Here is a 27,081-nt window from a genome sequence, read left to right on the forward strand (position 1 = left end):
ATGTAATGGTTCTTTTCTTTTTCTTGAGTTGGGCAATGGGTATATGGATGTTCATTGTAACATTCGCTGTGCCTTTTTGTATTTCACATATTTCATAATAAACAGTTTAGAGAATGACATTTAAATGATGGGCTCAGCTTGGTCTGGTTCATTGTCTTCCCCTTGCCTCTCTCTTTCTGTTTGTCTCTAAGTCTGGCCCATGGATTTAGTGTGGGAGTTTTAGCAACCCAAGGCTGCTCCTGGAATGAGGCCTTTTCACTTGATCTTATTTGTAAGATACTTAGCCTATTGACTGATTCTGTTATGGGGCCTGTCACCCATGGACTTGTTTTTCTCTAGCAGCTTAACTTGAGGAAGTTTCCGTGGAGTGCTTTAGGAGGCCCTACTGTGGCCTAAGAATAGAGCAAACACCTTCCATGTTTCAACAGTTCGTGTCTCTGAGCTGACCACTGACCTCTGACCTCTTTCAGAAGAATGCAGGGGTAGGCGTGCTGAAGTGGGAGACAATCCTTTTCGTTAAATGATCAACTTTTGAAGTTCTTAGCCTGGCCTGAGTACTTAGACCTACCCATTACCCCCTCCTCTCGCACGTGCAAATTTAAGAGCCAGTGGATCATGCTCATGATTCAGGATTTTTTTTTATAAACTTTACTGGGGAACAGTATGTTTCTCCAGGGCCCATCAACTCCAAGTCATCCTTCAATCTAGTTGTGGAGGGCGCAGCTCAGCTCCAAGTCCAGTCGCCGTTTTCAATCTTTAGTTGCAGGGGGCGCAGCCCAGCATCCCATGTGGGAATTGAACCGGCAACCTTGTTGAGAGCTCATGCTCTAACCAACTGAGCCTTCCGGCTGCCCCCAGGATTCTTCTTTAGTTTAATAAAAATGTTTACGTTTGTATCTTAAAGTTGGCAGCAAATCTCAGATTTACATAACAGTTTGCATCCAGTAGTTTTTTGGGTAATGCGAACATCACTACGGTGAAATGTTAATTCATTTCACTTTTGTGTTAAATTAATATTTGTGATACGCAGTTTTCCTGAACAGGTATAAAAATTTTACTTGGAATTATTTTATTGAAAACAAAATAATATCTTACTCCCAAAAGACACATTCTGAAAAGGTGTGAACACTGGGGGGAGGAGAAGTTTCATTTCAGTTCATTCTTTTTATGTCCTGAGTCGGCATTCTTTCCCGTTTATAAAAATTATGATTCTTATTGTAGTTGTAAGTTTTAATTAGTTTTAACATGGCAACCTACTAAATTGTTACTGATACAGGCTTTTCAATATGCTCAGGATTATGAATTGCAAGTGGAATGAAGCAGCATTTCCAGTTGACAAATGAATCCACAGGTAGTACAATGTCTCTTAAATTAAGCTTGTGACAATTAAACCAAACTAGCAATGAGAAAACTAGATAAAGTACAAAGACGGAATGTTAATCTCAGTATACACTAGAATCCTTTAAGTAAAAGAATAATCACTTGAAATAGTACAAATGGTAACCAGGCACGAAGAAAACATAATAAGCTTGGCCAGAAGTGTTTTTTCAGAGCTCACAGTGTAACTGCACTGGGATGAAAAGGGAAAATACAGGATAGTCTCATTCATATAGAAAGTTATTCTGGTAGCCTGTACCAAGGTCGTAAATTCTGACCAAGAGGTTATAAAAGCTATAAACAAAATCACGAGGGAAAAGGACAGGCAGTAACTGCTGATGGAGAAAGGACATTGATAAGAATAAACAGTCTGTGCCTTCAGGTTTGGGGAGATGGAGCTCCCAAAACGTAAGCAAAGACTGAAATCCAAGTTAAAAGCATGGTAAAGAAAATAATTTTTGACACTTACATGGAAGCTAGGTGGTTTTAAAGAAATTCAGGTAATAATCTGGACAAGCTATCAGAAGAAGGATAATGCAAAAAGCCGTAAGTAAAAGAATTTGAGTGAACAGGCAAATGTGGTATTTAGTAAACCTAATGCCTGAAAATACAAACTCCCTGAAATAGAAGGGAAATGTTTACCAAAAGTGAAAAATCAGTGAATGCGAGTGAGATGCGAAAGTATTCCATAAAGTTTTGAGAGGTGTTTTTTCTTCTCATTGCTAGTGTAAGGAGGATATTTGTAATATTTTTCCAAGTATTATCAAGGATAGCAGACAGTTACCATCTAGAGGCTGATTTGATGTAACAGGTACTAAACAGAGCAGTTCTCCGAAGAAAGAGCAGTCATAGTTTTAGAAAAATTTCAGAAACATACAGTAAAATACTGGTTGGCTTTATTTCCTATCCTCTGCTTTCTCCAGTTGGTCTTTCTCTGCTGATAATATTCCTATTTTCAGTTTTACTGCCTTTGGTTCCTGGCATACCCAAATGCCACATGAATAAGCTCTTTACTGACATGAAAGCACTACAGAGTACACAAGACTCTCCTTCCCACAAAGGAATATGCCCTTTCCCATTTTTCTTGGGATGAGGGCCTCTCAACCTATCTGTTGTCATCCCACTTGGGATAGACACACAGGTAGGAAGACCTCCTTCCAAGTCATTTGCACAGGGTGGGGCGACGCGAGCGTGTTTCCTCCCCTGGGACTTCTCTGCAGGCCCGGTCCTCACTGTTGCGGTCGCCTCCGGAATGCAGGGTGGGGGGTGGCAGGTCCCGGCTGGCTCTTCGCGTCCCTCTCACCGCGCAGCCCATGAGACCCGCGACGAAGTCGCTGCACGGCCACTTGCTCAGGATTCTTTTTAAGGGTTGTGAACCTCTGATGCAGTTTTTCTCAAAGGGCGATCTATCGACCACTTGCTCTCAGGCAGACAGGTGTGGTGTCCTAGAACGGAGAATGAGTTCCTTCAAAGAGAAACAACAGTGAGAGATGGGAGGCTAAATGTCCAAAGGACCTAAGGATCGGGTGCAATCAGAACTTCAGCCCCTGCTGTGGATGGTGGACTTTGGTTTCGAATCCAAGCCCCTCTACTTACTAGCTCTAAGACTTTGGGCAAATTATGTAATATCTCTGGTCTCAGCTTCCTCATTTGTAAAGTGGGGGTGATGGTACCTGCCTCCTTACAGCTATTTTAAAGATGTACCAAGTAAAACTAGACCAGCTCCTGGCCCATAAGGACCTACATAAGTGGCTGTTATCATTGTCACCACTTCAGGGTGTGCCTGTCCCTGAAGCACTGGTATTTCTGGGAGTCAGAAACCAAAAGTGACTTCGCAGCACTCAGCCCTCAGGTGGCTCCTGTGTGCTGCACAGCAGGTGTCGATCAAGACAACAGGGAAGCCAGCTGAGCTCATCAAACTATACAACCGGACCCCCACTCCCTGACTCAGTGGGTCTGGGTTGGGGCTGCACATCCTGCATTTCTAACATGCTCCGAGGTGATGCCGGGCTGCTGGCCAGTCTCCCGCAGGGAGGTGTGGAGAGGCATGAGACAGGTACTCCAGCATTAGGACACCCGGGTTCAAATCCTAACCACCATCTCCTGGCATTGTCACTTTGAGCAAGTAATTTAAGTGCTCTGAGTTCCCATTTCTTCACCTGTAAAATGGGGTTACTAATTACTTCCTTAGGCTCCTGTGACAATAAAAAGTTATATAAAGTATTTTGCACAGTATCTAGCATACAGTAAGGGCATAATAAATGGAAGTTGTTTTTATTGTTCAAAGAATACAACAGTCATTTGCCTCGGTCCTTGACAGTGAGACTTTTTACTACATATGCTTTGGTGCCTTTTGGATTTCACATCCCATGAATTATTTGAAAAATACATCAATAAAAACTCCAAATTAGCTCTAGGCAAGGCAGCCTCGCCTACTGGTTAGGAGCCTGGGTTCTGGAACCATTCTCCTGGGGCCCACCCTTCGTTCACTGTTACCTCACGTGCTACTTAACCTCTGCCTGTATACTTTCTCGTCTGTTAAAAAGGGATGACCATAATCTCGGAGCTTTTTGGAGGATTAAATTAGTGCCTGCCACACAGTGAATACTATTCAGGGTTTACTGTTTATTCCCTACTTCCTGCTGAAGGTGAGGTTGTTGAATGATTCTGGAAACAGATGGAGGTGGACGGAGAACGGTTCAGCCCCATACCCAGTGGGTCCTGTCCAGCCTAACTGCCGCAGGGAAAATCTGGTGGCTATTTGTTGTTACATGAGGGTCGGGAACTCTGGTCCTATTTGGGGATTTTCCTGAGAGTCTCATACTGCATACGTAAGAATATAATAGCAACAGAATGTGCACCAACCAGATACTGTTCTAAATGATCTCATTTACTACAACATACTCTGGAATAAGTGCTCTTATTATCCCCAATGAAGCACAGAGGAGACACGTGGGTTTTAAGTGATTTGTCCAAGGTCACATAGCTCCTGCTGAACTGGAATTTGGACCCTGGCCACCTGGTGCCAGAGTCCATGCACTTACTTGTTCATTAAACTGTCTTACCGTTCAATGTGTACATCTCATTTACTCATTAGCTTATTTACTGTATACCTACTATGTGCCAGGCTCTGTGCCGGGTACCATCTGGCCAGTGGTGAGAGAAGTATAACAGCTAATGGAGATTGATTTTTAAATTTTTTTTTTTATTGGGGAATTGTGTGGTTTTCCAGGGCCCATCAGCTCCAAGTCAAGTCGTCCTTCAATGTAGCTGTGGAGGACGCAGCTCAGTTCCAAGTCCAGTTGCTGGTTTCAATCTTAGTTGCAGGGGGTGCAGCCCACCATCCCATGTGGGAATTGAACCGGCAACCTTGTTGTTGAGAGCTCACGCTCCAACCAACTGAGCCATCCGGCCGCCCCTGGAGATTGATATTTGAATCGGCATTTTATGGTGCAGTTTGAGGGAAAATAAATGACTGCTCTTGAACTTTATGGTGCTCCGTGTAATGCAGCTGAAGAGGATTCAGGAAACCCACAAATGTCCTTGTCTTATTTATGGTGAGGGCTGTGGGATGAGAGCAAAGGATAAGAGCATGGGCTTAGAAGCCAGCTGCTCGTAATGAAATCCGGGCTCCACCACTTTCTGGCAGTTTAACTTCCAGCAAAGTTCTTCCACCTCTGTGACCCTGCTCCCTCATCCATAAAACGGGGTAATAGTACCTATCTCTGGGGGTAGTTGAGATAGACCATGGGCACCTAGAACAAAGCCAGAAGCAGAAGCATTGTGTTAACTGCAGTGATCACCAGCGGCAGGACCCGCCTCCTTTCATGGCCTGGTGCAATGCTGACACCTAGTGGCCAGCGTGTGTGGTTAGTTCTTCATCCAGGAAAAGTGCTTCCAACCAAATACATCCATGTTCCGTGTAACTCCTCTGCCCTGAGCCTTTCTCTTCACTCTAAAGTGCCTGGGTATTCCACACATCACTAGAATAATGGTCTTTTGCCCTGGGAAACTACTGGTTTAAAATGAGATAACCTGTGAGGTACAGAACATAGAAACTGCCTGGGAAATAATTGTTAGTATTTCTTGAACACTTATGTGAGGCAATTTAAACCTCTCATTTAAACTTCACATCTCTGTGAGGTTGGTACTATACTCCCACTTTATGAATGAGGGGACCGAGGTTTGGTCCCCCCCTTGGTTCTGTGGCTTGTTCAGGGTCACAAAGCTTGTTGAGAGAGGCTGGGCTCTGAACCCAAGGTCTGGCCCTAGGCCTGGAGCTCAGCACCCCCTCACCACCCTACTCTACCCCTCCATACCCCCGCCCCCCACCACATACCATGCCGCTGGAGACCAAATGGCTGCAGCCCTTAGGCAGCAGGACCGCTACAGAAGAGAAGAGTCTGCCAGCTAAAGCAAAGGCAGATGGCACTGACGACCGCCCCAGGAGACTGGAGACTGGGCTTCCCCGAGGGAGCAGTGGGGAGAAGGGGCCAGAGGCACGTGTCATCTCAGATGCAGTGTAAATGGATCAGAAGGCCCATGCCTCCAGAAAGAGGTTCTCCATGTCTCTGTCCTCTACACACGTTGGGTTGGGGAGATTTCTGTGGAAGAGGAGTGGCGTATGTGCTTACCTTTAATTATAAAAGAAATATATGCTTGTTTAGAAATGCAGACTACAGAAATGCACAAAGTGAAAAATGTGAGTGCCCTTATCTGCCTTTTCTTCAACCCATTGCTCAAAAGTTAACTGTGTTTGACATGTATTCTTCCAGCCAGTTATTCTTTTCAAATATCTCACATCCCTATATAGATACATATGCTCTTTAAAAACAACAATAACAAAAAAACAAAAACAAAAATAAGATTATTCTATACACACTGATTTGCAAGTTGTTTTCCTTTACTTAATGTCATGGAGGACATCATTCTATAAACCGGCGCTTCAAATGCTTTAGACCGCAGTGTTTCCCAAAACCATTTGTAGGTTGTGGGTACAGAGCCAGGAGTGCAGTGTCCAGGCTCTCGGCCTCAGGTGGAAAGGTGCTGGCTCAGGTAGTAAATGGCCATCAAATGTGATTGGAGGGCCATCAGCTGTGGCTAGTTGGCCGTCAGCTGTAACCAGTGAGCCATTGGCCATTAATATAACTGCCGTGGCTACACTAACAGCGGAATGGGGCTAGCAAGCAAATAGTGGCTGGGAAGGGTGGATTGCAGTTAGCAAGTGAGATTGGTTGGCAGAGAAGCGGACGGCAGGCTGCGGATCATGTGGCTCCTGCCTCTTGTATCTCCAACCCAGCCGCCAGCGAGAATATAGTGGTCTGACTCCCCCATTTATGGCTCCGTGAGTGTTCCTTTTTGGCCTCACCATGTCCTGCATTCTTATGTGGGGAGCAGGAGCTGAGACCCTGCATGACACCCTGCATGACATAGGTTGTTTGGAAGAATAAAATCCTTAGGTTCTGGGAATAATCACGTCCAAATAACTTTATATGTTGAATGTCTGCCTCCTCAGCCCCTGCCATTTAGGATTCAGCTGAGATGTGAGGCAACTGCTGGGTGAAGCAGAGTCAAAAGGAAATCTCTGTGTGATTTTTCATCTGCAGTTTCTCGCCTTTTCCTCTATCCCTGACTTTCTCCACAGAGGTAGTAAGATTGGAGGTTGCCTGTATCTTCTTCCCATTAAGCACAAATAAACATACACAACGAGCATCCTTCTTCTGTAGTTTCACATGTGTCAAGAAAGGCAAGGGATTTTAACATAGAGTGAGAGGGTGTTGGGAATAGAGGCAAAACTGGGGTGGATTAAGACCTCAGAGGCTCTAAGTGACAAGCTTTCTGTGCGTACTCACCCCCACACGTAACTCAAAACAAAACATCCAACCGTAAAATAAGCGTGAGGAGGTTCCAAAGTGCTATTAGGTTGGTGCAAAAGTAATTGCGGTTTTTGTAATTTTTTTTTTTTTTCAAGCTTAAACGGCAATTACTTTTGCACTAACCTAATTTTTCCCCCCTGATGACTGTAGTGAGGCTTAGGAAATATATAACTAAGTCTAGTTTCTTTTAAAAAGTTGGGGGCTCTTGGATTGCTGATGCTCTGAGGTCCTGGACTGCTTGTTATTAAGGGGCCTCTGCTTTGTCGTCCCCTCATGGAGACGCTGCTGAGATTCAGATCTTCAATGTTAGCGAGCACCTAATACAGGGAAGGGGCACGAGGACGATTATTACAGAAGGAACTAAGACGTTGGATTCCAAGCCTGCTGCCTACGTGCTCCAATTCACAGAACCCAGGCAGACGTTAGTGAAAGACACGGAGCCATCTCTCCATTAGGACCACGCCCGCAGTTATGCCCACGGCAAATGAAACAGGTTGTGCTTTACAAGAGTTAAAAACCAACCTGCCCCTCTTCTTCCGGCATCTTACTGAAGTTAAAGATAAACTTACTGTTGGTCTTCTATCCTCCTTCCTCCCCATACCAATAAACTTTCCATGGAAGAAAAAACCACATAGAAATCCGAACCCAGGAGATGGAGCGGGTGTCTCCTCCACTAGTGATTAGAGACCGACACTTGTTTATGGGGTGGCCTGGGTGTTCTTACGCTCTGCTAAATAAACATAGTTTCACTTTAAACCGTATCGGCTCACGTTTGAGTTCTTTCCTATGTGAAAGAATTTTCTTTTCCTGCAACACACACACCCATGCTGCACCTGACATTGGGGTTCTCACCGGAACTCAGTTAAGCGACATGGACACTCATGTCTTTATCTAACAACTAATCACAAAACCGTGCATTCTTGCAAACTTTGATTTAATGAACGTTTACTTGGTGCCAGTCCAGTGGTGTGCCAGAGCCAGTCCCTAGCTGAGAACTGATTTCTGAATTTTCAGGAGTACTAAAACCAGAGACAGACAGTCATTATTTAAAATTAAGTTACATAGGGGTGGCCGGTTAGCTCAGTTGGTTAGAGTTACATAAACTTAGGCTTAAATAAATTGTATTAAAAACAAAGATAATAAAAACTCAAGACTCATTACTTCTTAACCATGTTACTACAGTTTTCTGTTGTGTGTTCTCGACATCGTTTACATTTATTTTCTCTGTACGGTGGATGCGCTGCATCTCTTCCCAATTCTGAGATCAGTGAGTCCACATGGGTGGTTTGAAACTGGCGATGATGGAGTATTGACACCACTGAAGTCGGCAAATACTACCAATCAGGCTTTGATTTGGTGTTGACTGTCTCCTTACGGAAGTGATGGGGGAAACGTGAATTATTCAGGTTAGACTTGAACACTGCTTGGAGCCTTTACGCCGTGACTAGTACAAAACATTGGGGAAATATTCCTCCAGTACTGAACACTTGAACATTCGGGAAAGAACTGAAGAAAAACTTCGGAAGCAGTCCAGATCCAAGGTTGGGTTTCGTTTGTCCAAGGCAATGAGGTGAGCGACTTATTCGCTGAATGGAGCAGTAATCAAGCGTTTATCCATGGTCTGATTTTGTGACAGTACCGTTGGTGACAGAATTACGAAAACTCAGTGGATTCTGCAAGACATACGGAAGTTGGAGCTGCATGGAAGTTACAATAAAGAAACGTGGCGGAACAATGTCGTCCCCCCTATACACACACATTCTTTCCGAGCGCTGGTGTTAACTGTGCCTGGCACTGAGCTGGCTCTGGGGTCCACACGGAGCTGGGCTTGGGGGGCCCGGCCCCCGCACCGAGTAAAGCAGGGGATCGGCCTGGGCAGACAGAGCGAGAAGGGCCCTTCCCAGAGCGGCCGCCGGGGGGCGCGCGGGAGGCAGCGTGAGCTGCGCGCTTTGTCCCTCCGCGCGACCCGTCGCCGGAAGCCGCGGCGGGAAAATCGGACTGCGCCGACCCCTCTTTCAGCGCTCGCGCGCCTGCCTGGATTGGCTGCTGCGATGGAGGACGAAGAGGGGGCCGACGAGCAGCAGCAGTTCTCTTATCAACAGGTAGAGGAAAGCCGCGTTCGGCCTGGGCAGGGGGAGGACGGCGTGAGTTTCTCAAGGGAAAAAGCCCTGGCAGCCTCGGCCCGGCTTCGCCCGGGTGCCAGCCTCCCAGGGGCCGAGGGCGCGCCCGGGCCGCCTCCGACGCCTGGCGCCTGCGCCCGCTCGGCTGCCGCGGGGGGTGCTGGGAGGCGGTTTCCACGGTAACGCGGGCGGACGGGATTCCTGGGGAGTGTGGCGCGCCCCTGTGTGTGGCGGCCGGGGCTCGCGCTCGGGCTTTGCGACAGCCTCAGTCTCCCGACCGAGACGGGGATGTTGTGAGGATGGGGGGTGAGCCCTGAAGGGAATCCAGGCAAAGCGCTTAGCACGGTGCCCGGTACGCGGCACGAGCTCTGAAATGTTGGCGCTGCAGTCTGCGTCCTGCGGAGGAGGAGGCGGCCTCCGAGCCCAGATGCAAACCTGTGATTCCGGTTCCAAGGCCCATCCTCCGGGTGTGGTTCGCATCTCGGCCCCGCCACCCAGAGGGTTGTGTTGACTCTGCTCCAACTCAGTTTTCTTACGTGGAAAATCAGCGTGGTCCTACCCTCCTGTCGGGGGAGTTGCGGGCTTGCAGGCCGCCTTTTGATGAACACCGGGAATGAGTGTGGCGGAGTCTTGAGGGCGTAACGAGGAACAACTGAGAGACGCGCGTGAGCTCAGTACACGGGAGTTGCCGTCCTACGAAGTTTTGCATTTCCCCTCCCTTTATTTTGAGAAGTTCAAGCCTTCAGAAAAAGTTACAAGAACCAGTGTACTCAGCCCCCATATGCCCCTCACCTCCATTCACCAAATGTGAACATTTTGCTGTAGTTGCTCCCTTGCTCCTTTTTAATGAACTTTTTAAGCCTTAATTGCAAATATCTTGACATTTCACCTTTACATTTGAATGCTTTAATACGCATCTCCCAACGACAAGGGCGTTCTCCAGCATACGCTCCAGTATCACACTCAGGAAGTTTAATACTGATAACCTTCTGTTTAGTGTTCAGTCCATGTTCACAATTCCCCGATTGTCCCAGATATGTTTCTTTGGTCTTTCTTCCTTCATCCGGGACCCAGTCAAGGCTCATGCGTTGCGTTCAGTAGTCCTGTCTCTTTGGTCTTCCCGGGAACGATTCTCCAGCTCCTTTGTCTTTCATGACGTTGGTGGTTTTGAAGAGTCTATTCATGGCAGAGGTGTGATGGGACATGAACTCTTGGAGATTGGGGGCGCTGTCCTTTTCATTTTTGTATTCTCAGCCCCTAGTATGGAACCTGGCCCTCAATACACAGTAAATGCTTACTGATTACATGAGTGAGGCTGCAAAGAAGGGCTGAGAAATTTGAGCCTCATTGTCTATGCAGCGGTGAGCAGGCTGAGCATCATTCAACCAGCTGTCCTTGGCACTAGGTGGGTCGTGGTGAACAAAACTGACGGGGTCCTGTCCTTGATGAGTTTAGAGTGTAGTGATTTAGCCTCTAAGTGGCTGCGACATTGAAGAAGTCCCCTAGCCCAGTCCAGGAGGCACATGGAGGGAGGAGGGACAGAGAAAACTGCCTGGCACATTCAGAAGGATTCCTGTCCCCACCCCTGCCGCATCCCCACACATACTGACAAAAGATGACATTGGAGGGCCTTTATCCCTCCCAGGGTGATGTCCCCTCCCCCTGAAGGCCTCAGCTTACTTAGTCTTGTGAGATCTGAAACTAAGGAAGGGAGGTGCCCGCTTCTCTGCCTGGCCTCTACTCTGGGGTCCTGGACTTGTGTTCTTGCAGTTTCTCCTCTTGTTGCCTGTGTTGTGAACACTTTCTATAGCGTTTATGCTGTCTCCATGTCCAGTTCAGCTCCATCTCCAGTGCAGACGGGAACATATACAGGGACTCAGCGAGTTTGTTGACATGAGACAGACCTTGGCTTAGTCTGTTTTGCTTCTTTACTCCTTTGCATGGGGAAGAGATATTTCCTAGTATCAAAAAGGGTTGTTGAGGAGCCGCGGGGGTCCTGTGAGGTGGGCTAGCAACCCAGCCCTCAAAGGAGGGTCAGACGAGTCCTCACGAGCCTTTCCGGTGTTGTCCTGATGTCACCTGCAGGCCTGGGGCTCGCAGGGACTTGCAGCAGGGGTGTGGGGACCTTTGGTGTTTATTTGATCAACCTGGTCAGGATGCAAAATCCCCATCTGGTTTTTCATTGTTTCCCAAACACCTAGCATGTGCCTTTACTCAGTAGGAACTTGGCACATAACGCATTTGTGGACTGAGCACAAAGTCACTTTGCAAGTGCCATCTGACTTCTCTCCTCGCTGACCTGCCATCGTCATTCCTTATCTTTACTTGACCTAAATCATAACCATTAACTAGGAAGTAATGTTTCCACAAGTCACACTCCAGAGGGCCTCATTAATTTATCAGTACACTTGAAAAGTCACTGAGCCATCGTGGGGAGTGCTGCAGGAAGGCGGCAGAGCAGACCCTCTCCTTGATCTTCATTTTTTAAGATGTGCAAAGCTCTCTTTTGCAACCTCCCGCATGAGGTATGTTGGTTTTTGCTTCAGAGGCTGAAGGCAGCCGTCCACTACACTGTGGGCTGTCTTTGCGAGGAGGTTGCCTCGGACAGGGAGGTCCCGCTCAGCAAACAGACCGTCGCAGCGATTTCGGAGGTGACGTTCCGACAGTGCGGTATGGAGCCCCGGCCCTCGTGCATGTGTGCAGACGCCCCAAAGGTTGCCGTTGCCTGGGAGAAACGGGTGGGCGGGTGCTGTGCTGCATCTCCCCACGGACCGTTATCACTGGACACTGCCCGTGACAGTTCTGTTCTCGGCTGTCAGAGTTGGATACTTCATAGAAAGAACTATTTTTTTCTATTACACTAACACTGGGGCATTAACACCTTTACTTTATTGTGTTTTAAACTGCCTGGAACCTTAGACATTAAATTTTATATTTCATCGCTTTATAACATTTTTATGTCACCAGTAGTTTATTGGACAGCTGAACTCGTGGCAGTGGTATTTGCTTGACTTCACAGGAAACGAATGCCCTCGCCTCGCAAGCCCTGACCTGTAGCAAAATTTAAAGTTAAGGGGTGGTTTCTAGGAACCAAAGGTGTAGCCACAATGACCAGATAGCTTGTAATAAAGGGTGAAGGGTGCCAGAAAGGACAAGGTCATAGTGAAGCAAATGGCTAAGGTGCCTGGGGAAGTTTCTCCTCTCACCTTTTCAAGGGAGTGTTGTATTAGTCACTGTACTTACTGTAGAAATTGAGATTTCACTTTTCCTCCTTCTGAAATACGTTTGCGATGAGGGGTAGCTAAAGCACATCTCTTTTTCTCTTTCAGAAAATTTTGCCAAAGACCTTGAAATGTTTGCAAGGTGGGTAAAGAGCTTGATTATCTGCTGCTGTGTTTGTTCACGTTCGGTTGAGGCTCTCCATCTGGTGGTGTATTTCAGGAGCACTTTAGCTATTCTTTTTTTTTCCCTCCTTTTTCTTTTTTGTATTCTGTGGAGGCTCATTCTCTAATCATGATTCTGCAAAAATATAACATCTGCTTTAATCACGTGCATTCACACTTGATTTGGCATTTTTTTGAAGTTTCCCACGCATTTTTTATTAAAAGAGCCGAAGTTATTCAGTTCCAGGTTTGAAAGGCCTGCGTGCTTTTAGGACCATTTCTGCAGGATGGTGTGATGCAAGGTCTGGGCCCGCGCCGAGCTGGGCCTGCACTGGGCTCCAGGCGCCGATCGCTGGCAGGTGGCCGGATAATGACAGCACGCACGTGGCCACATCAGGCTTGCATTTGCTGGTTTGTTCCCAGTGAGACAAGCACTCCTTGAAAAGAGGGTGACTTGCTTTCAGCTGGTAAAGCTTTAGCTTTTACAGGTGATTTATGCTCAGCTCTTCAATTAGTACCTCAGGTAATTGAAAACAATTGCACCGAATTGCCTTTATGAAACATTTGGAATGACTAAGGCCTGAACGGGCTAAAGCTTGCTAATTTGCTACCACTTCTGAGTTGGTGCCAGCCTCTCCCACATCCCCTGCTCTTCACCTCGCTCCTATTAGCTCTTTGTTTCTCGGGTGAATGTTTTGAATGAATTAAAGCAGTAGGTTCTCAGAGGGCAGGCTCTAAATCGTTCCTATTCCTGTATATATGAATCCCTAAAAACCGCGTCGCATCTTCCACTTGGTCAAAAGGGGTAAGATAATATGTGATACTGATAGCTCATCTGGTTTATTCCTTGTTAATCATTCCTTGCTTCTAAGACCCTTACATGTCTCCTTCTAATACCCCTACCTTTATCTCCTGTGAAATACATTTATCACCTTTACTTGCCAGTTATTTATTTATGTTTGGAAAATCCAACTCTTTTTATTACAAAGGGAGACACAACATGTGAATAAGTAAGTAAACGATGATTTGATTTGAACATAGAGTTTTATCAATATAGAGCAGGTTTTCTCTATCTCAGCACTGTTGACATTTTGGACCAGGTAATTCTTTGTTGTCGTGGGGCTGTCCTGCGCGTTGTAAGGTCATTGGCATCTCCGGCCTCTGCCCGCCACGAGTAAGTTGTGACTTTTTTTTTTCTTTTTGCCATTTCTGTGTTAGCTGTGGGAAAAGACAATGAACACTTTAAAATGTTCTGCAAAACTACTAGAAATAAAAATGAAATTAGAAACATTTAGCATTATAATACATTAAGCTTTCAGGTACTCTGTTTTTGTTTTTTTATAATTACATTAAGAGGTTGATTTTCTTTTGCTGGGTACTAGTGGAGAAAGTGGTGTGTGTGTATGTGTGTGTGTCACTTAGACTGTAAGCTCCACGAGGAAGGACATCATCTTTTAAACAAAGGAGCCTGTAAAGGTTGTGTCAGCTGCCGTTCCCTAAGCGAGCCCGTCGGAGTCTCCACTAACTGTAAGATGCCTCATCTGCTGCCATGTCCAAGTGTGGATTCCATCCAGGGCTCCTCCAGCTTTCTCCCAAGAACCCTGAGTGAACGCAAGAGCAGATTTTCTTTGAAGAGTCATCCTTTGTCTTAATTTTACGTTGGTTTTCATAATATTCCAGTATGCTTGCAAATAAAAAGTCCTGTTTTAAAGTTTATCACTGAAAGAAATTGACATTCCCAGAAGGTCGCCTGTACTTATCCGGTGGCTTTGAGTTTTCCGTCCTCCAGTCTCTATTCCTAGAACTATGATTACTATGAGAAGTCTGAAACATGTACTGTTTCAGGTCAACTATATGTTAAGTAGCCTTTGAAGGCTGGCTGGGAACATAGCTAGTATATGTAATATTGTTTTCATGAGAAAATACGTTCTAAATAATCAAACTTTGGAAAATCATCTCTCAATTTAAGTTATGAATTTCCCTTAGTTAGCTTTGAAATCTCTGGTCACCTAATATTGTTAATATGTTAAAGATGAAACATTCTGAAGAAGATACATGTTCTTTCTTTTTTATTAAAGTTTATGGGGGTGACAATGGTTAGTAAAGTTACATAGGTTTCAGGTGTACAATTCTGTGATACATCATTTGTATCTCACCTTGTGTGTTCGCCACCCAGAGTCGGTTCTCTTTCCATCACCATATATTGGAGAAGATACATATTCTATAGTAAGTAAATTCTAGAAACATTTTGGGAATAATCTTTAAAACCTGTGTCGCTAAAAGAGTCACATGAAAAATTGCTGTGTTATTTTTCTTAGAGTGATTTCCTGGAGTGAGAGGTTTGATTTAGGCGAGTCTCTGATGCGCATAGAATATACCCGCCCCTCCTTTTAGGAAACTGTTAACATTAAATATGGGGCAGACACACTAGATGACAAGCGGAGTGGTGGAGACGATTGATTTTGTTGTTTCCTAAACACTTCTTTGTGAACCTTACTCTGTAAAATAGTTCAGTGCTGCTGCTTCCTTCTGCTCCTTCCTTTTACTGCCTGACGGCGGATGGAGCCGGGGCCACACTGTCCCCTTGGCACTTAGCATCCTCCACCCAGGACACCTGTGGACTGGCTTCATACTATGTGACTGCTGTTGTATCACCTTCTGTCTAACCTTTTCCCCCTCTCTATCCTGGTCCTTGCAGGTGGCTCATTAGACGTTATCTCCTGAAATGGATATTATCTCAGGACAGGCAGATACTGTCAAACATGATACAATGACACGTGATATTTGCACATTTAGCAGGATGTGAAGGATTAATTTGGCTAAATTATAGAGTATAATTTCTGTGTGACTTTAACTCAACAGCTATTCAGTGTGGACCTACTATGTGCTGGCTGCTTCCCTGGTAATTAAAGATACAAAGGATACCTATTTTTACTTAGTTTTGGAGGAAGTTAGCAATGGCAAGAAAAGGTGTAATTAGAGTGACAAATTATCGAATAGAGCTTGTTATCTCAAATTACCTTTTTCAGTAAAGAGAAGAGGACTGGAGTGGGAATTTGAGTCCAAATGATGAACAAGAAACAGACACCGGTTTAAAGGATGTTTGTTCGAACGAGGCTATTGTTGGGGGGGGGGAAATGCATCACCTCCTTGTTGGGCAGTGGGGTATCAGGCTCTCGCATAAGCTTTTTCCTGTAACTTAGCCCTTGCTGAAGAGCCTAAGTGAGGCCATGCCTTGTGGAAATTCTCTTTGTTCTTCTGTTTATTGTCTCTTCTAAGCAGAAGTGGTCTTTGTATTGTGAGGCTCTGTGCCATTTTCTCTTTTCACTAAAGGGGTACAGTGACCTTGCTTTTTCCGTGGGGTCGCTGTGACCAGTGGCCAAACAAGTCCCTTGGGAAGGTTTAACGCCTCAGACTCCTCTCGGTGCTTGTAGTCTTCAGGCAGCCGTTGCCCTCGGTGGAGGTGGACAGATGGTCTTCTGCTTTCTCTGTCTCTCTATTTAATTGGTATCTTGGCTAGTCACTCCATTCATTTTTGTGTCACTCTTGCTTAATGACCTTAATCTGAAAAGATGGGCTACTTAGAGATCCTTGCTAGCCTGAAGTCTGACCGTGAACTTTTGCGTTTCATCAAAACTTTAAATAATACCAAACATTTTGGTGAATTGTCTCTGCCCTTTCTACAGACACGCGAAAAGAAGCACAATTAACACGGAAGATGTGAAGCTCTTAGCCAGGAGGAGTAATTCACTGGTGAGAGATGAATTTCTTTCCGCACTCCCCTTTCCCATCAGAATACATTATTCCCAATTAATCACTTGCAGCCATGAAGTGATTCCCCAGGGCACCTTGCATTAAAAACGAGAGATGGTTCAACCACTCAGACCTGCCCGTAATTTATAGTCTTTCTTTCATTATGATAGATCTTGCCAAGCCAATTTGAAATTTTCTAATCAGCACTCTCTGGATTTCATAGTTTGCCTTTTTTGTAATATCTCAAAACTTTGGTCCCATGTTTCATTTACAGCATGGTGTCAGGTCACAAGCCAGAGTGTATGGGGATAGTTTCACTGCGGTGCCCACAATTTTCCTGAGGGGCCAGCTATGGAAGGAGTATCTGTATAGCTGGCACGGGCAGGAAATCTATCTTTTCAAAGAAGTCTAGAAGTCAACTTGACCAGGCCTTCATTTTACCGGTGTGATCGTCCCGGGCTGGTGGCTGTGGCCAGTGGCAGACCTGGGACGCCTGTGAGGTTTCCTGACTTAGTCCAGTCCTAGCACTTAGAACACTTCATTATGTTCCTCCCGCAAAGTGAGCTCCACTAGGGCAGGCATTTTTGTCTCTTTCTTTTCTGCTCCATCTGCTGTGCTGAGAATAGAGTCTGACACACAGTAGGTGCTTAATAAGTAGTTGCTGAATGAATGAATTTGTATAGCAATTGGCAATTTACAGGGGGCGTTTATAGATGTTTTACATATATTTTCTAAACCTCACGACCACCCCATGAGGCTTTAATAGCCCATTTTATAGGCGAGGCAACTGGAGTTAGTAACTTTCCAGTTAAATACGAAGCTCTCTGGTTGACAGCCATACCTTAACCTAACCCTGAATCTAGTGCTGTTTCTCCCAGGCTCTTCTAACGTCTTTCCTCCAAAGTTGAAGTCAAGGTCAAGGATAATACGATTCCTAAGTGAAATAGCTAAGGTGCCTGATGGTGCTATATATCCGTGGAAAAGACACTTCTCTCTTCATAAATTCTGTGTCATAACTGTTACGTGGTCAGCTGCACTGAGCGGTTTCTTTCTCTTGCAAAGGGATGCTCCGCGCGAGTCCTCTAGAATATTAATTGCGAAGTGATCTGCTTATTCCGTATTTGTTTACTTCAGAATATTGTTCTTATTTTGGACTCTCCTTAATTTGTTTTTCATCTGACAGAAACTTATTACTGAAGACTTGCAGCAACATTTGAGCCTGTGACTCAATTTTCCGAGAGCAGGGGCCTTATTTACCTTGGATCCCTAGTGTCTGGTACAGACCAGTTGCGCAGCAATTTTAGTTGGATAAATTTAGGGGGGTGTTGACTATATTTGTGCTTCGTATGTGTGATTGACATGCTCCTTCTGCAAGCTCCAAGTTTGAATCCATTGGTTACTCAGGAAACTCCTACCTGTTTGGTGGGACATGTTAACGGCAGTTGAGTTGACTTTTATAGTTGATTCCTTCTATCAGAAAAAATTTGAAGTTCTCTTTAACTCTAAGGAATGTAACCCAGTCTTTTCCCCCCAAATTCTTTGGGTGGGAGTGATTGGAAAGGGGTGTAGCTTTTTTTGTTTGTTTTTTTTGTTTTTTGCCCCTAGGCTTGTAAAATGGCTTTACAACCAGATAAAAATACAATTTTATTTTTTTGTAGCTAAGATACATCACAGAAAAAAATGAAGAGATCGCCCAATTTAACCTAGAACGAAAAGCAAAGAAGAAAAAGAAGTTAGAGGATGAAAACCATTCAGTGCAGCCGGCAGAGGCTGAAGTAATGGAAAGTGAGAATTAAACTCTGTCACCGTTTGGAAAAAGCAGCCTTTAGCAGGTAGAACCACCAAAAATATATATTGCCACAAAGAGAATTTTGAGGGGATAAGTGGAGATTAAAAAAAAACACAAAAAAACGCCAGGAGGTTTTTTGTGCTGCATTCTCCAAAATGGACCGCAAAAGCTAGTTCAAAAGAGAACGGGAAACTCTTAAGCCACATACTCCCATGTCTTACTGAAGCACGTAAAAAAGGATTGTGTTTGAATGGTGTATATTGGAAATGATATCTGTTGCAATTAATAAAACTGTGTTAGCATTTAAATATGGTTGATTTTTTTTTCCAAGCAAAAATCATAGTATTTCTCTATTCTTTTATATAATTTTTCAGGACGACAATTCCTGAGAGATAAATAATGCTATATTCATTTAGTTCTTTCGACTGTCAGTGTTTTAAACCCATGTCACTTGTGATCACAAGGTAAAAAGGTGGACGTTGGGAAGTGGTCCTTTTTACTTTTTAAAGGTGGTTTTCTCCAAAAACAGTTTACGTGTCTTTTCCAGTTAAAAGGACAATTTATAATTCAACTGTGGTTCTACTGGGAGGAAGTTTTGCTTGAGAGGAAAACCTGGCCTCATACTCCAGACACTTGGGCGTGTTGTCCTCTGCCTTAGTTTGTGAGAGATGATGCCTCTGGGAGCCCTGTTCTGTCGTCTTCTCTTTGGGGTTTCTTAGAGGCCAGGCCGTGCCCCTTCCCTGTTGGGGCAATAGAGGTAAAGAAACAGGTCTGGCATTTACAGAGCCTGCGTGCTCCGTATGTGCCCCACCGGATTTCCCCCACCTGTTCAGGGTGTATCTGATTATCCCCCATTTTACTGATGAGCAAGCTGAAGCTCGAAGAGCTTAACCAGCTGCTCAGGATCTACTGCCCACTAGAGACTCTGGATACATTTGGGGCGCCGATTTGTGAGGGGGCGAGAGAGAAAAGGGCGTTCATTGGGAGAGAAGGTATACCCCTCCATGCCCAAATATGATCAGCAGAAGACACCCCAAAGTCTGACTCTCAAAAGGAGGTGCTAGGCCGTGGTCATGGTGAAGCGTCCACCTCTGCAATGAGCGAATCCCTTCATCTCAGATAATAATGGGGACATTTGTGTGTCATATCGGTGGAGGAAAAGGCTCCATCCGTACAGTACATTCCAAAGATCTGTATGTTGGCAATTTTGTTTTCAGATAAGCTTTCTTGGTCTTAGACACTAGATACTATGGGAGAATTTGGAGACTAGATACTGTGGACTTCCCAAAAGTTGGTATGAAAGTAATTGCGGTTTTTGCCTTTATTTTTAACCTTTTAAACCACAATTACTATTGCACCAACCGAATAGATTGCATCTTGGTTTTGCCACTCCAGTAACTATGACTTTCTGAAACTGTTCTTATCAGTGAAGTAGGGTTTAAAAAAACCTCACAGCAAGGTTTCATATGACAGTAAGAGGACAGGGGACTATAATGCATCTTATTTCTATAGATTTCTGTAGCTCCACAAACTCAGTACACAAATGACTCGAAATGGTGAAGCTGTGTGCGCCATGGGTGTCCTCTCTCTGATGAGGGTTGTAGAGGGCACCTCCCGGTTGGCGTGGGCATTTTGACATGAAGTTTTCTAGCCCACTGAGAACACTGACTTGATGTTCATGTGCTCTTGGTTTATTTGGCATATCTATGTGTGACCTGTTTGTATTTTAGACGAGTGGTCCTCCATTTTTCAAGGATTGTAACTTGGGTGGTCAGACTTTTTAAGGAACAGCTGATCCGACTGCCTGTGTTCTCATGAGCTGCCTCTTCCGGTTAGGGTTTAGTTTACTCTGGAATGTCCAAGGTGATGCCACTCAACCTTTACAATTCCGTCTATGAGTGACAGTTGGCAGAAAGGAATCCTAGACGGCTGTTTTTCATGGGCTTGCTTCCTCAGAGTCCTGGGAACTCACCTGAACTTGAACTAGACCTATTAACCACATAACCACACGATTAACCATGTAAAGCAGCAGATGTCTTTGAAATACATGTGGCCTGCGAACCCAGTTGGGGGCAATTTACCTTCATAGTATACGTTGTCTTCCTTGGTATACCAATTCCTCAAAAAGCTTGAAAGAAAAGATCCTGTGTTAATTTTTTATTACTGAAATCATGAGGGAAGTTCTGGAGCATCCGTTCTGCACACAGCAGCGGCCGGAATGCACCGGGCGAGGTTTACACTGGTTCGTGCACAGCTGATCCCTGGAAACCTCCACATCCAAGAGAGGTCAATCGGGACATGCTCGTTCTCTTGACTGAATTAGGGAATCGACAAGGAGCCTTAGAGGTCGTTTCGTCCATCGCCCCACCAAGTTGGAACCGTTTCCCCTGCGTCCCTGATGTGTGATTCCCAGGCTCTGCTGAACTCCAGGGTCAGAAGGCCCTCTCCGCTGTTGGACGTGATTATTACAGGTTTCTTCTGTATGTAGACGGGAGTCTCCCACCTCCTACCTTCTGTTGGGCCCTCGTTCTGCCCTTTAGAACACGCGATCTTTTCTTCCAAATCATTCAGTACTGCGTGAATGATTTGGAACTTTTAATCGAAGTTCCCATTGGACCTCTTTTCAGAAGCACACATTCCTGTCCCACATTAGACTATGAGCTCCCCGAGGGCAGACTTTGGGGTGGTGAACAGTGACCATTGGGGGCCTTGCATAGGGCCTGGCACTGGTCGGTACTTGTCCCTGGAGTCTCCGATGTGCTGCTGGGAGCCCGTCCTGGGTTCCCTGGCTCTCACCGGGGATGTCCAGCATTCGTAGTGAGGAGCTCTTAATACTAGGGGAGGGCAGGTCAGGATTGAGGACATCTTAACAACCGTTCCTAATGAGTGCCTGGTGTGCGTTTCGCGTGTGTTTGGAGCTTTATAGGACCTTATTTGGTTCTCACAACAATCTGTGACGTAGGCAGCAGGTACTGTCATTATCCACAGAGAAGGTCGATGAAATGGCAAAACCAGGATTTCTGTCTAGAGCCCTCACCTTCAAATACTAAGATATGTCGCCACCTCCTTGAAAACAGGCAGTAATAACCTAAAACCCACCTGCAGCATAGAAACCTTGGCACACTCACCGCACCGGAAGTACTTTGCTTCCACGTGTGAAGCCCGCGTCCTGCCCTTAGCTGGGCTGCAGCCATACTGTCGGGTGGGTGGCGTGGCTCCATGTACATGCCAGGCGCTGGGAACGTTTAACGAGGGCATCGAATAAAAGTCTGCAGAGTATACAAAGGATGCAAGAGGCTGGCTGAGCTGCCATGACTCGTCTGGAGTATGTTTCAAAATGTGTAGTACCATTTGTGGGAATCATCTTAGGGAAAACATTGTTTGGGTACAGAAAAAGGGGCTAAGAGCATGCAGTGTATGAACTGGGGGTCCTCAGGCCCTGGTGTTTTGCCTAGAATCTGAAACAACAACCCTGTGATGAAGTTCAAGGCTGAGATTTCCCTTGTGAAGGGGTGTGAACCAGGACGTGGGACGCTGAAAGCACTAGTGTTCACTTCTGGAAAGAGCTGTCAGCTCTCTGGTTGCTTTACTTCCATTTAGAGCCTGGTCATCTTTAGTAGGTTTGCGCTGGTGGCTTCAGATCCTGCTCGATGGCTCAGTTGGGGGAAGAGGGTCTGCACATGGGTGTGTGATCCTGAAAGTGGGACCTGGGAGGAAAAGCCAGGAGGCGGCACAGAGGCCGTCGCAGTCTGCACGTCCTGCAGTGCCCGTCGTCAGGAGGCGCTGGTCAAGCACAGGTCATTGAGTAAGAACATTTTCACACCTGACACACGCAACCATATGTATCCTTACTCCCTGTATGCATTCTACCTTGTTTCATTCTAAACAAGTCCTAGCGTATGACCCACTGGTGAGTGGTCGGTGGCAGTTTGAAAAACACTGGCCTTGAGCCCCACTATTCCTGTGTCAGTGTCACCCGGGCGCCCATTAGAATTGTGGGACCTTGGCTCCTCCTTGTACCACATGAGAATCTGTATTGTAATCTTAATTTTAGTAAAGCGAGTTGGGTTCGCAACAGTTTGAGAGGGCCCGGGCGGGAGGACCGTGTCTGGCCTGTACTGTGTTTCCTTGAAAATAAGACGTCGCCGGACCATCAGCTCCAATGCGTCTTTTGGAGCAAAAGTTAATATAAGACCTGGTCTTATTTTACTGTAAAACCGGGTCTTATCTAATCTAGTCCAGTCTAATCTAATCTGAACCTGGGTTTTATATTAATTTTTGCTCCAAAAGACGCAGTAGAGCTGATGGTCCAGCTAGGTCTTATTTTCGGGGAAACATGGTAGTACTGGGGGACATCACTCAGGTCGTCCTTGCCTGCAACGTGGTGAAACCAGGGGAAGCTCTGAGCGGCCCCCCGAGCCCGCACTGCTTCATTTCTTTTGCCCGTAGCAGATTCAGTCATACTTCTCTCTCTATGGGCAAAATTGCAGATTATAAGCTCCTTATCCGAGGCTAAATTTATACAGTGTTCAATCACTCGGGTTTGTTCTCATGGCTTCCCGCTTGCTCTGGGAATCGTGATGACGAAGCCAGAGTTCTTCAGAAGCAGGGCACATACTCTGCAAAGCAGAGCAGATCCACAAGAACACAGGCCAGCCTGCACTTCCGTGAAGAGCCTGAGCCCATCCAAACGCGCTGTGCGGGCACCCATGGCGCTGACATGTGCGTCACTGCGCGAGGGGAGAGGCGGTGCAGGCTCTAGGAGGGACGTGTACGAAACAGCAGCTGCAAGTGAAGCTAAAAATACCCCCCAGACCCCCAACAAGAGACCCAAGTCCACAAAATACCGGTTTCAGGGCTGCCAAGACAGGTGGGCGGCCGCAGGGCCGGAGGCAGTGCCGGGCAGCCGGCAGCTGCTGTTGCTCGCAGGAGCCACCGCGGCCCTACGCCTGGAGGGCGGCCACGCTGGCCACGCCAGCCATGCCAGCGCCAGAAGGGTGAGTAGTCGCTGGCTGGGCCGCATGCCAGCCCATTTCTGGCTGTTTCCCTGCTTGGCCGAGGAGGCCATGGCCGTGGACTCCCCAGCACCTCCACAGCCGAGCGTGTGGGGGGACAGGCTGCAGGGCTGAGCTCCACAGTGTCCCCTGGCTGCTCTGTGCCATCATGTCCAGGCAGACCACTGACTCATTCACCTTCAGTTGTCCCAACCCAGGAAGTCCGTTAGCTCTGAGGGGAGCGTCTTCACGCTAGCGATCTCCTCCTGCTGGTCTTTGAAACGTGATGTGGTTGTGCCAGTCTGTTTCGGTGCCATCATGGGGCTGCCCCTGTGGCGTGACTCACACCTTCTTCTAGAATCTTAATTTATGTACACAGCACATGTTCTCACTAGCTCAGATTAATTGACGTCATTAGATTTTTTCATTGTGAGACTTTGTAACTTCATGAGGTGATTTATTTTTCTCTTTTTTCCCATTTTGAAAAAGTTCCAAGAAGAGTACATAAAGTTGATCATTAAAAATGGATTTTTCTCTGAAATGACCAGATGCGTTTCATACAAGTCATTTATCATCAGATTACTCCTAGAAGCTTTCTGAGGAGTTTGAAAGACCAGAATATAACGTCTCAATCTGATCTGTTTTAAAGAGCAATTTGTGGACAGGCAGGAGTAAGACCAGAGATGAGGCGGCCACGCTAAAGTAGCCTGATTCACCTCGGGGCGTCTTAGTTGCCAGTCACTAATCTGGGTAAATGACAGATCTCCTGGACCTCTTCGAATTAAGGACCTCAGCAAACATAATGGGCAAAACGAGCAGCTTTTTTTCTTTTCCTTGATTGAAAACTCAACTTTTCCCTTTCTCTAGTTAGAACAATTCCATTAAGGGTGTTCTCTTAACTTTCTCATCCTCTGAGTGGAAATGTGATTTATTGTGCTGGAGCATCTTTTTTTTTTTTTTTTTTAAGGAAGGAATTATGTATCTTTTAATGCTGGCTGAGCCAGATGGTTGATTTTTCTTTCCTTTGTTCTCTGCTTCTTTCATAAAGCATATGCAGGAAGTGGCAGAAATAAAGAGAAACGGCCTGTTGACTTTCCTTGCTTGGTGGTAGGAGTCGACCTCCCGGGTCAGTGCAGACCCCTTCCTAGGCGGGAAACCCTGGGAGGTACCCACAGGCCAGGAAGGCCTGACCCTGCCGCAGGCCCCATGACCCCTGCAAGAATTTCTTCTGAAAGACCTTCTGCAAGTAAAACTCTACCCGTGATTACTTGAGCAGGGAAGAGTAGTGATGGAGCTGAATAAAATGTATTAAGCAGATGTGACCTTTCTTCTTCATGCAGTTGTCTTCTCTTTCCCGTGTCATTTGAAAAGTAGTTTTTATTTAAACTCCAGTAACACCCAGTACTGAGTGTCTTGAGTAATTGGAACGCAAAGGAATGTTTTTGATAAAGATTTTTGTGGGTTTTGCTGTATTGAACTCAAAGCAGCCACGGCGCTTTCTTTGCACCTTCAGTATGTGCTTGGCAGTTGTTCTGTCCTGTCTTCCTTTCTGTGATTTAAAAATAGCTAAAGGCTACAGATTTAAGAGTTCAGAAGAACATCTTATTTCACTTTATTTTGATATAAATTGTGTAATTTAAAAAATATTCCCCTCATAGTAAAAGCAAACTTTTAACACTGTGCTAGAACAACAAAATGATTATTCATGTTTTAGCTAAAATTAAAAACAAATGTCATGCTATTAAACAGCCAACATACTGACCTGCTTATAAAAGTTATATTTAACCCTGCTGTTATAAAATACCCACACTAGTTTTAATTAGTGAGCTAATAATTTGTGAAAATTCTTTTCATGGATGAGAGCTTCGGGTTGATGTCAAACCCCACACAGTGAGCCGTGCAGCTGCCCTGCTGGTAGCCTGCTTGCCTCAACTTCTAACACAAAGAGCTCCAGTCATAGAATCCGGACTTTGTTTGGAGACAAGTGCCTGTGTATTGTGTGGATAATTGTTACATTTCCCTGGTCCTCACTAATTTCCCACAGAAGCGACAGTGCATGATGGGTAAAGGAGGGGGATTCCTTCTCTGTGATGTAATGCCATGGGGAGCAGCGTTTGGATCTGCTCCAGTGGTGTTTGTAGTAAATAAGTCACTCAGTGTCAAAATCCTCGTCCAATTTTTAATTCTCCCCTATCGCACCGAACTCCTTGCCTGATTATACATATTTACTATTCTTGAATCATAGATTCTCAAGAAAACTTCCAGGGTGAGATTTTTAGCTGCTAACCTTTAAAGCGTAGAGATTCATACCTGGAGCTACAGAAAGTTTCTGAGGGTCAGGCCTAATAGTGGAAAAAGCGGCAAAGGCTGGCTGGAGGACACTGCTCTTATTCCTGTCTGTGGACGCCAGGGGAGCAGGAGTACGACTGCTGACCGTTCCGTTCTGTTTCCGCAGGGCTGAGCTCATATTCATAATTACTGGCTGAGTAAAGTATAATGTGATGGAAGAGCCTTAATAGCATCCACATTTCCAAACACAGCAGCTTGAAGAGACCAGTAATTGGGTCAGCGCCCTGGTGGAAGCGGTCTGCCCGGAAGGGCAGCTAACCTTCAGAATTTTGTCTTACAAGATTTTTCTAGAAGAAAAGCATGGGCATTGTTTCTCAGTTTCAGGTGGGGTCATACATATACAGACCTTAAGACTGGGATTTTCACTTTGAACAGAATAGTAGCTGAAGGATAGTGAGGCTAAACTAATGAGACTGCCAGGCAGTCTATCCATCCAGCAAAGCCACCATGGTTCAGAGGAATTTATCACATGTTAGCTGGCACCCGCTGTAACTTAGACTAGATTAATACGCTCATGACTAATGAATTGGGCTAAAATGGGTAAATTAGGGTCATTTCCTAACTTCTTTCTATAGTTCAGTATCGTCAAATGTGTAGACCGGGGACATCCCCTGGACAACTTCTAATGCATTCTCTAGCATTTACTTCTAGCATTTGTCACCAGAATAGATCTTTAACTGCTGAGAAAGGATTGAGTATGATACAAGCATTCGACAGAAATCCACACTATTCAAACTTCAGGGCTGACAGCAAAACCATCCCAGGCTTTAGGAAACTTGGGTCAGTAAGCTCATAGGAGATACTTAAAACAACTTGATTTAACAGCACCTGCTGAGGGGATAAGCCCACTTCTTAGGAGTAGTAGATCCTTCGGTAGGAATATGGATTCCATTTTCCATAAGAGAAAGTCATTCCAGAAGAGAAGTCATTTAGGTGTCAGAAAGAAGGAAATTTTGTTGCTAGACTACAAAGGAAGAGGCAAAGGACTGCTGGGCAACCCAGTATTTCGTTTCTCATAGCCCTAATAAAAACACTAATTTGTCCTTTTCATTTATAATTAAGTAGTTAAGTGGTCAAAAATACACGTTTGTCTTATTCAAGTACGTTGTTTTCCCGAAAATAAGACCTAGCTGGACAGTCAGCTCTAATGCGTCTTTTGGAGCAAAAATTAATATAAGACTCTTATTTTACTATAAGACCGGGTCTTATATAATACCAGGTCTTATATTAATTTTTGCTCCGAAAGACACATTAGAGCTGATTGTCCGGCGAGGTCTTTGTGGGGACAGAGCCAGGAGTGCAGTTTCCAGGCTCTCACCCTCATGTGGAAAGGTGCTCACTCGGGTAGTAAATGGCCACCAACTGTGATTGGATGGCTATCAGCTGTGGCTAGTTGGCCGTCAGCTGTAACCAGTGAGCCATTGGCCACTAATATAACTG

At 45.5% G+C, this 27,081-nt stretch overlaps 1 protein-coding gene and 1 pseudogene across 2 annotated transcripts in view; one reads left to right on the forward strand and one right to left on the reverse strand.

Annotated features, from left to right (window-relative positions):
• Window positions 1-1,256: 1,256 nt before the first annotated feature.
• LOC117026743 (probable G-protein coupled receptor 160) lies at window positions 1,257-2,227 on the reverse strand (annotated as a pseudogene).
• Window positions 2,228-9,196: 6,969 nt separating this feature from the next.
• PEX14 (peroxisomal biogenesis factor 14) overlaps window positions 9,197-27,081 on the forward strand; it is a 156,080-nt gene continuing 138,195 nt past the window's right edge. Inside the window, exons 1-5 of one of the 2 annotated variants that reach the window (XM_033114728.1) lie at window positions 9,197-9,355; window positions 11,920-12,043; window positions 12,703-12,736; window positions 16,443-16,509; window positions 18,168-18,410. In XM_033114728.1, coding sequence (XP_032970619.1) covers window positions 9,305-9,355; window positions 11,920-12,043; window positions 12,703-12,736; window positions 16,443-16,509; window positions 18,168-18,305 — 414 coding nt within the window. In that variant the 5' untranslated portion in view covers window positions 9,197-9,304 and the 3' untranslated portion in view covers window positions 18,306-18,410. Of the gene's footprint in view, window positions 9,356-11,919; window positions 12,044-12,702; window positions 12,737-16,442; window positions 16,510-18,167; window positions 18,411-27,081 lie in introns of those variants that run through there. The other variant, XM_033114725.1, reaches the window with a different exon arrangement.

Source organism: Rhinolophus ferrumequinum, chromosome 9 (assembly GCF_004115265.2).
Source record: "Rhinolophus ferrumequinum isolate MPI-CBG mRhiFer1 chromosome 9, mRhiFer1_v1.p, whole genome shotgun sequence".
NCBI classification, from domain to species: domain Eukaryota; kingdom Metazoa; phylum Chordata; class Mammalia; order Chiroptera; family Rhinolophidae; genus Rhinolophus; species Rhinolophus ferrumequinum.